At 42.8% G+C, this 10,346-nt stretch overlaps 1 protein-coding gene across 2 annotated transcripts in view; it reads right to left on the bottom strand.

Annotated features, from left to right (window-relative positions):
* Positions 1-462: 462 nt before the first annotated feature.
* CSMD1 (CUB and Sushi multiple domains 1) overlaps positions 463-10,346 on the bottom strand; it is a 1,753,128-nt gene continuing 1,743,244 nt past the window's right edge. For both annotated transcript variants that reach the window (XM_060291350.1, XM_060291351.1), the window contains 3 exons: positions 9,758-9,845; positions 3,380-3,512; positions 463-3,286 (listed from right to left, as the gene is read on the bottom strand). In XM_060291350.1, the coding sequence (XP_060147333.1) occupies positions 3,127-3,286; positions 3,380-3,512; positions 9,758-9,845 (381 nt within the window). In that variant the 3' untranslated portion in view covers positions 463-3,126. The remainder of the gene's footprint in view (positions 3,287-3,379; positions 3,513-9,757; positions 9,846-10,346) is intronic.

The raw sequence follows: 10,346 nt of genomic DNA, 5'->3' as shown, positions 1-10,346 counted from the left end.
GTAGTTGTGGCTCGTGGGCTCTAGAGCACAGGCTCAGTAGTTGTGGCGCACGGGCTTAGTTGCTCCGCGGCATATAGGATCTTCCCGGACCAGGGCTCTAACCCATGTCCCCTGCATTGGCAGGCGAATTCTTAACCGCTGTGCCACCAGGGAAGCCCCCAATTTTATCATAAAAATTTAGGCTTGATTTTGGGTTGGAGGGAACTAAAAGCTCTCATTGACTTTTAAGGCAAAAACTGTCCAGAATTCTGTCAGCTTTCACGTTGCTGTTCTCTGTATCACGGCTTTTCGTAAATGTGCTATTTATTAACCATGACGGTGACGCTGTGTCTTGGGAAAACATCGGCCCTCGTTCTAAATAAAGTGAAAGCCCACAAATGACATGTTCATTTGCTTCCTTCCCTTCCAGAGACTCGCACGCACCTATTAAAGATAAAATAAATTCACACTGAAAAATAGAAATCTAAAATTAAATATTTAATTAGAACTCTGATTTGCTTTAAAGATAGGTGGCATTGCACAGGCTATATTACACTCTCTGTATAATTTTTTTTTGACAAAAAGGATACTGTTCATTTTAACAGGTCACTTTAATATTAATACATGTGTAATAGGATCAGAACTGAACGTCAGCTAGAGATGGTACATTGTACATTATTGGGAAAATTACAGTTTTGTATTGTAAAAACATTTATTTTTTAACAAGTTACCTACATTAATCAAAAAATTACAGCATATTTAATAATTTTACAAATTCTTCATAAAAAATATATCTCTGTACAAAAAGGTCGTTTGCACCTACTTCATGTCAGCAGCATGTGGCGGGGTGGCGAGACGGATGGATGGGGGGATGACGATGGTTTTCCTGATCATAATGCCAGCGTTCTTTCCCCTTTTTTATAGTAGCTTTTTTTGTGGTTGTTTACAAAATATTTTACAGGAGAAAAAAATTATTGCAGCTAGCCTGAAGAAAGGCAAGATGTGTGGGACAAGCAGCAGTTTGAACAGCTCTGAAGCCACAGAACCTGTCAGAGGGGCTCCTGCCCTCCACGCACTCTGGCTGCTTCCGGAAAGAATCTTCCAGCCCGAACCCAGAAAGCGCACTTGCCGACGGCTTGAACAGGACCCTCCAACACCTCGCAGGAATCTGATTAACATTGCACACACCCTGGGAAGAAACTAGGCAGAATTCTCACAAGGAAATTTCATGGAGTATTTTTTTTTTTAAATAACATGCTCCCAACTGGCAACTGAGGACACTCTGACTTTGCACACAAAGGAGAATCATGTCTGATCTGATCTGTGGTTTCTGGTATGTATGTATGTCCTGTCGTTTCAGGGTTTCGTAACGTCGTTGACCAGCAAGCAGGTCGGGGATGTGGAGAGACATTAATTCAGACTCTGAAGTCAGCATTTTGCACCTAGTTTGAATGAGTCAAACCGCATATGTACACGATATTATATTTATCTATATGTATGTATATATATATATACACCTTGTATGTACGGTAACCCTGTTCTCCCCTGCACACAAAGAGGCGCAAACCTCCTCCCGTTTCCTCTTTCTTTCGGCTCCCTGGGTGTGCTAGGAGCCTGGCTCTGGCTGGCCTCATCTGGTCTAAGGAGAAACAGCCATGAGGACTCCAGGCTGCAAGACAGATCTCGGTCCTGTGGCCAGGCTGGCCGGAGGGAAAGGAGCAGAGAACTCAGCATAATACCCTGGAGTTCAACGCTGTGGGGTGTGAAAGGCCGGGGGAACCAGAGGAGGTTGGCCGTGCCTCCTGACGGCTGTGCCCCTTCAAACAGGCAACAGAACAGTGAGCGCCCAGTGGGTGAGAGCGACTAAAATGTTCAGATCGAAGCTTCTGAAGGAATGAGCTATTATCTTGACTTTTTTGTTTTGTTTTTCACTTTTGAATTCTCATTGTCGCATCTTCTACTTCGTGTTTGGATTTTATCCACGTGGGGGGAATCACACCTATTTTATTTATACTGCAATTCATAATTTACCTATGATGAATTTTAAACTTGAAGTCACTGAAATTTTCTTTCCATCTGGAATTATAAAGCATGAAACAAAAGACTAAGTAATACATAAATTATGTCATCGGGAAAGAAGAGTGGGTGTGACTTTTCCTTGCCTCTAAAGGAACGCTTGATGTTTTGATCCTGAACCTTTTCCACTATATTCCGGGGCTACTGTGGTTCACTATCCTTCAACGCGATAACAGACAGTGATGGCAGCGAAAGGAAAAAATCACAATGCGCAAGGGAAGACCGTGCTGTGAGCCAAAACCCACAGGTTCTGAGTGTGAGCGACTAAAATAAATTACTATTCACATCTGTACACGGCAAATAGAACATGCTGCAAACCTGCTCGAAGTAGCGTGAGAGCGACGATCACGGGAGGTGACAGGACTAAAGAAAACACGTGGGAAATAAAAAGGCCTCTTTTTTTCCTCATCGGACATTTTCAGTGAATTCAGCACATCTATGAAGCTAAAAGAAAGCAATAATAAAATAAATCTCTTCAATACTCTTTTTCCTTTTAAAACCTGTGCCGCATCTGGGGCTGTTTTCTTTTTCTAACGCGCCAACTAAACCCTGCGGGTGGAATGCTTAGCTTGACAGCTTATATACAATGGAGAGTGTGTGGAAACCCCGTGTGAATAGTTTATTTATCAGAATCTTATTCAGAACACACTAGTGCAAAAAATTGTGCATCAAAACTTCTGCAAGAGAACAGCTGAGTGGGAAATTTGCAGATGGCCCTGGGGATGGACCCCGAGGTGAGCTGCGGGTCCCTCGAAGCTCGTCCGGTCTCGGCAGGGACGGCGTGAAGCGTCTGCAGGTGTGTGCGGCTACCAGAAAGGGGTCTTCTTCAAGAGGGCTTTTTTTTTTCTCCAGAATATTCGTATTCATGGGGATTGAGAAAAACAAACCAAACCCATACCGCGGTGCTACCGTCTGTCACCGCGCCCGGAGGCCGCCGGGGAGGGGAGGCCAGGGGCCGCTCCCCGGACGGGGTCCGTCGGCGGCGGGAGAGCGGGGTGAGGGAGGCCCTGTGGCCCCTGTGGTCCCTGCCGTCCGCGTCGGAGGAGTGGCTATGGGCGGCCGGCCCGAGCGCTACACCACGGTGCACACCGTGTTCAGGGTCGTGTCGAAGCGCACGGCCTTGGCCTCGGTGGGCTTCAAGTTCGTGTCGTACATGGGGTTCTCGAAGGAGGCCTGCCCGTTGCTGCTCTCGTGGCCGGCGTAGCCGTTGTACTGGACCTTCGGCCTCGCTCTGCGGGCGAGAGGCAAGGGGGGGACGAGCTGTCAGGGCCTCAGGGCCTCAGGAGGAGCCCCGACGCCCGCGAGCGGGGTGTCGCCACGTTACCTGTGCTTGTGGAGGTGAAACGCGAGCCCGGAGAGAACGAGCGCGGAGAGCGGGGCCAGGATGGCGGCCGCGACGGAGCCGCTGCTGGCGCCGCGCTGGGGGCGCGCGGGGTCTGGAGCCGAGCTTCGGGCGCCTGGAAGAGAGAGCAGCTTTTACCCTGCAGTCGGGCCCCGAGCCTGCCCGGGGCGCTCTGCGGCGGGCGTGGGAGCGCGTGCACACGGCGAGGGGGTGCAGGGGACCCGCCGGGTGCAGGGGACCCGCCGGGGGTCCCTTCCGGAAGCCCACCTTCCCGATGGCGAGGACGCGAAGCCCGCTTCCCGCTCGCTGACGCGCAGCGACGCCGGGAGAGGCTCGCGTCCGCACTGCGCGGGGCAAAGGCGCCGTCGCCCGACCTCCCCCGGGGCTGCAGACACCGCGTGCCCGCGGCCGTATCTCTCTATGGGATGGGCAGTGCCTGCTGTTGCCTCCTGCTCTAAGACGCAGCCTCAGCAAGATGTGCCACTGAAGTTACATAAAGAGCCCAGGTCTCTATAAAGAGGGCGTCACACTCATCATAGGTGAGCATCAAGGTGCCACCTCCCTTTATTTGGGTAGATTCCAAAATTCATTACAGAGTTTAGAAATGATCAAAGAATGCAACTCGGCGTTATGAAGCAGGCTTCTATGAGGACACAAAAATATGATTTCTGTCAATTAGAAGGGAAGGCAGGTGTAAACATCTCAAACATCACGAAGGTGATATAATCATTAATGCTCCGTATCTGTGCCGTGGCAGATATATGCACGGCATTGAGAAAGATGCAAACATTAAAAATTCTAATCAGAAACCATTTATTGATTATTGCCAAATAATGCAGTTGATTCTTGAAGAATTTACTTATAAACTGCAATTTGAAATGTATTTGGCTTACTTGCATGGAACCACTCAATGCACGCTTGTGATCAATTATGATTGGGGTCATCTGAATACAGCAGAATTGTTAGAAAGAAGCTGACCTTGTTTTAGAAGTATATTTCCAGAACTTATGGGATGTTTCTTGTTTCTTTCTTTTTTTTACAAACCACAGATACAAAGAAACAATCAAATATTTAAAATAATTAAAGAGCCTTTTAAAGAAAACAATCTTGAATTTTCAAATAAAAACCTAAAAATAATATATTTGTCATCTCCTTCAACAGGTGCAGGATAATGCTACTCCCTGCCACCTTCAGGTCTAATATAAATGTATTTTGTCCTGGATGTTGGCACTTTGTAAATTAACCACATCTTTTGGCGATCCTTCTGTATTGGCACTGATATTGGATTCTGATATGAATCAGATTTAATTTTTCATTTCCAGATGCATTCACCAGCTGCCATGGAAGGGGAAAACGCCACATACTTGTTCTCCTAAATCTCAGCATCCGGGTGATGGGCATGTGAGCAGAGTTAAGCCAATGGGAAGCTCCCCGCCGCCCCCAGGCGTCGAGTTTGGCACGAGTGATGCAGAGGCTCCTAAGACAGTTTAGAATTGGGTCCTGAGGCTGGGGTAAGGCTGGGCTGGGGTGGGGCTAGAGCCCTGGGGACCCCATCAAGTGCTGCCTGGTGGTGCTTCCAGCCACCACCGGCCTGTCCTGGGGCAGCGCGCAGCAGAAACACACAGCCACCAGGGGTGGCGCTGTCCAGCAGGGAGAAACGCGGTGCTGCTCAAAGGGCACCAACTCCATGGTTTTGTCGTGAGAGTTAAACGTCAGATCTCCACTACTTAGAACAATGCGTGGCACGTAGCAAAAGTTTCCCAGGACCCACATTTACTAGAATGTAAGTTGCACTACGCCAGGGCAGTTTTTTGGCCAGCTTTCCTCTTGAGTGCCCGGTGCCTACAGTAGAACCTAGAACACGATTGTTGCTCAATATATATTTGAGGAATGAAAAAATGGTACTGTCTTTGGAGTAGTTCAACATCCATCCGATGGTTTCCATAAATTACCATGGCTCATTCTCCAAGTGTTTATAATTCTGTGCATCTCTTTGCCTCATTCTAATAAATTTGTAGCCTGCTTAAATTAACCAAGGCTATTTTCTGTTATCTGCATATAAGACTATACATTTTTGGCCATAATAGATATCAGACTTCCAGTTAATAAAATCCTGGATAATGGACCTGCCACAGGAGACCTCACATCATAACACAGGGCAACATAAAAGGTCTTTGTGAATTAAACTCCTGACTTTACTGATATTATTATGCTGTCTGGAGCTCCTAGTTAATTTCAATTATTTACCTGTGTTTTAATAATTTAAAGGGTAATGCATGCACATGATATTAATTAAAATGGCATAAGCGGATATCAAAACAAATACTATAAAGACGATGGAAATAAAGGGTCACTCCTTGCCCTTTTACACTAGTTTTCCTCTTTATGATTGACGAGGTTTTTGTTTTTGCTTTTGTTTGTGTTTTAGTGTCCTTTTCACAATGTACTGTTAATATATATGATTGTTTCTCTTTTCTTACGTTCCTAAAATATGACGATACTATTTACATTTTTTGTATTTGGCTTTTTAAACTTAACCACATATTCGTGCGTTTCTTCCATCTGTGCATATGAATTTAATTGTTTTCACGTGTGCAGCGTTCTGTTAATTGGCTATGCCAGCATTTATTTAGCCAGTCTACTGCTGAAGAACGTTTAGGCCATTTCTAGGTCTTTTTCTATGATGCCGCCATGAAATTCTTTTTCTACAGCGATACGTCAGCAGGAGTCTGAATATACAGGATAAATTCTAAGCAGTAGAATCACAGCCTAGCAGGATGTGTAACTTGTAGTGTTGCTAAGTCTTCCCTACCTGCTCTCCAAAGTGGGGTCCCAGTTTCACTCCAACCCCTGTCTTAGGAGGCACCTGGATGGCTGTACCCCATCTACCTGCCACCCTCCTTTCCCTTCCCTCTCCACCTCCCTCCTTTCCTTCCATTGCCCCTCCTTCCCTATTATTATCACTACTCGCTAATAAACCAAACACAGCGTGTAGTTATTTTCTCAGTTCCATTTCTTAGGAATGCAGGCGAGCATCTTTTCACATTATAGGCTGGGCCATTCAGTTGTTTTAAAGAGCATTATTGAAAGAAATTCACATACTACAGAATGCACCCTCTTAATGCATACATACAATGCAAGGGGTCTTTTACTATTAAAACCTGGGGGTTTTGTGCTGCAAGGATCACCACAATCTACATGAGAACGCTGCTGCCTCCCCTAAAAGAAAGCGGTACCCTTACAGTCATCCCTCACCCTCCGTACCCCAGCCTCAGCTTTGGGCAACCACTCACCCACTCTCTGTCTATATACAGTCACCTGTTCTGCATACAGCATATACATGCAATCATACAATATGTGTTTTCTGGTGAATGGCTTCTCTTACTTAGCGTAATGTTTTCAAGATAATATTCCGTTGGGTGGAGGCACCACATTTTGTTGCTCCATTCATTAGTTGATGGACATTTGGGTCGTTTCTACATTTGGACAATTAGGAAAAACGCTGGTATAAACATTCGTGTACTAACTTGTGTGTGAACATGTTTTTAGTTCTGTTGCCTATACATGTTGGAGTGGAACTGCTGAATCTTGTGGTTACGCCATGTTTTACCTACTTTAACTACCGGGCTGTTTTCCACAGCAGCTGCGCCATTTTTATCAGTACTTTCCCATCAGCAAAGTACGAGCGCTCCAGTTTCTGCACAGCCCTGCCTCCACTGGTTTCTTGTCTTTATGATCTGAGCTGTCCTGGTGGGTGTGAAGTGGTTTTGATTTGTGTCTCCCTAATGATTAATGATGTTCAGGATCTTTTCATTTGGTGATTTTTATGTCTTTGTTGAAATGCCTATTTAAATTCGTTGCCAATGTTTTAGTTAGGTTATTTGCCTATGTACTGTTTAGCCGTAAGGGTTTATACATTCTGGACACAAGTGCCTTGTTAGATACATGGCTTGCACCTTCCCCCCTCCTGATTGTATATATTTGGGGGAGGGGATTCAATTTTAATGGAAAAACCAATTTATTTTTCAGTTTCTTACACAAGTTTTTGCATCAGAGTTAGTTGTCTTTCAAACTAACTTCGTTTAGTGTCCATTTAATGATAATCACATTTTTTTCCAGTTTATCTACTGACTGGAGACAATTAAGAGGTTGTTTATTTTTAACCATAAAAATAGAGTGTAGCCGTAATTCTTAAATGAATGGTCGTTGTTGAAGTATTACTTAAACATAGACGTTTCTAATTAGTTGAATGGGAGACTCGCTTGTGATTCAAATTATTTTGTGAGGCAAATTGTTTTTCCTGACAATAAGCTCATCATCACATGAGAAGAAAGATTACTTGTTAAAGCAAGCTGTTATTTTGTTAGATTAAAAAGAAATGGGGCAATGCAAAGAAAATTTGCAATAGCAAAGTGACGGTTTGGGTCAGGCTCATTGGATGAGTAAATGCAGACATCCACAGAGTATCGTGCACAGCTTGCTGGGGTGCCTTTAGACAAAATTACTAGAGCGTGTGCATCGGGGAGAAAGGAGGGCAAATAACTACAGGGTTTGGCTCAGAGCAAAAGAAAACTTTACCCATCATTAGTGTTGGTCTATTTCATTATCTCAAAATAATATAACCCCATTTAAAAAATCATCTCAGCCATCGCAGACATTATAAGTTAAAGCTCTTCTGTTTAAAAGTTCTTAGCTTGGAAAGGTGGATTTAGAGTATTTTATGATTAAATGTCCCTTTTGGTCAAGTTTTTTGTTTTTTAAGCATGATATTATACAGGTTGGCATATATTTCCTTTGGAATCCCCTGGTATATTGATAAAAGTTTTTTTTTTTTAATATTTATGTATTTATTTATTTACTTGGTTGCACCAGGCCTTAGTTGTGGCAATCAGGCTCCTTAGTTGCGGCTCCAGGTCTCCTTAGTTGTGGCATGCGAACTCTTACTTGCAGCATGCACGTGGGACCTAGTTCCCTGACCAGGGATCGAACCCGGGCCCCCTGCACTGGAAGCGTGGAGTCTTAACCACTGTGCCACCAGGGAAGTCCCCGATAAAAGTTTTATGAAATGAATTCATCAGTGACAATCATCACCAAATATTACACTTGTGTTCCTCTGACAGGTTGCTCTGACATCAAATCCTACACAGCAATATTCCTCTCTATAAAATTAATGTTAGTAGAATTCCGTAAGTAAAGTATAAAGTAGCTGATAACTATTCAGGAGAAATGCGGTGCTCATCTCATGACAAAAAAAATGAATCTTCTCATTTGTGTTAATAGCAACACAAGTAAAGACGTGTGAAAAGAGCTTTAGCACAAAGCAAACCCTCATATTGACTCTTAATCTTCACAGCAACCAGGAACTGACTTCTCTACTGAGATTTCAGATGAAGAAACAGGCTCAAGAATATTATAATTCATCCTAGATTACAAAACTAGCACATAGACGAGGTAAGCTTCACATCTAGTGATCGTTTTTCATACATTTTTCTTGTCGGATTACTGAGACGTAATCAAGTATTTGAGAAAGAGATAAAGAAGGAAGACAGGCATATTTGCCCCGTCTGTCTGTCTAGAGCAAACTTTTTTCTCATAACTAAGTCGGGAACACCTTTCCACATCAATATGTTATCTTTGTTTCTTTAATGAAATATACTGAATTAAATTGTTTTCTCTTTAATGTAACACATTGTATAAAATTATTGATGTAAGCAATTTATTTATGATAGATGTGTGAGATACACAGATTATTTCTAATTTCAACTATTTAAAGTAGTCCTGCTGTAGACATACCTGAATATGCAAAAAATAATGGTCACTCTTGTCTGATTAAAAATTTTAGGGATAGAACTGTCGATGAAAGAATACCGTCTAATTGCACACATCTACTCATACACCCACCAAAAATGAACACCCAGGTGCCTGTTTCTACTGTCCAACCCAAACCATTTTTAAGAAACTCTGACATTCTCATAGCTAAAAATGATCTTTGTTGTCATAATACATATTTTTGAAGTTAAAGATCTTTTCATATTTGTTGGACATTTTAGTTCGTCTTATAATTTTCTTAAGGTAATGTAGTTTATTCTTTAATTGTGTTTCATCTTTGCTTTTTTCCCTTATTTCAAATTATCTCTTTGTATATTAATTCCATGTCTGGCATATTTATTGCAGCTGATATTGTCTATTTTGCTATTCAAAAGAAGGGTTTTTTTCATCCAGCTGTAAAATATGTGAGTCTCTCCCATCATTTTTGTTTCTGTTTCTTTCAGAGTCATGACCTTTCCGTCACACTCAACTTAATCACCTGAAGGCCAACCTGATTCATGCTTTGAAAAACAACGTAAGTGCAGAGTGTACCTTGCCTTTCCAGCTTGAACTTCCCAAAATCTTTTCCATGTATGTCACCTTGGAAAGTAAATCCTCCTCTTTCAAGTCCGGATGATACCTGATAACGCATGAAAAGGAAAAACAATGCATAACAAGGATTAATGATAATCTCTTCTTTTATCATAATATAAATATTATTTCTATTTAGAAAGTAAAGGTTAACTATTTAAAAACATTTGTCATTCCTTCAAGTGACCCACTTATAGTTAGAAATGGAAAAATACAGACATGAACTTCGACTAACAAATAAATTATCTCTCTTGTTTCGATCTCAAAAACAGTAGTTTTTTACAACATATATATAGGTTAAGTACCCTTGGTAAACGGGGACACACATGTGAATTACGTCAGAAGCTACATTATGTAAAACTCGCTGTGTCACAACTACTGTCTCGTGTACCTCACGTGAGGCCATTTACCCTCTAGTTAGATGATGAATTAAAGCAGAAGCAAAGGGTTAACTTGCAAGGAAGAAAGTGAAGGGGGCGTCTTAAATCTCTGTTTATCTGGGGATGCTACCTTTTAGAACTTTCGGAGTGGTTACTAGTGGCCTTGGAAA

Source organism: Globicephala melas, chromosome 21, assembly GCF_963455315.2.
Source record: "Globicephala melas chromosome 21, mGloMel1.2, whole genome shotgun sequence".
NCBI classification, from domain to species: domain Eukaryota; kingdom Metazoa; phylum Chordata; class Mammalia; order Artiodactyla; family Delphinidae; genus Globicephala; species Globicephala melas.
Note: the sequence above shows the minus strand (reverse complement) of the source record. Positions and strands in the feature narration are given on the sequence as shown.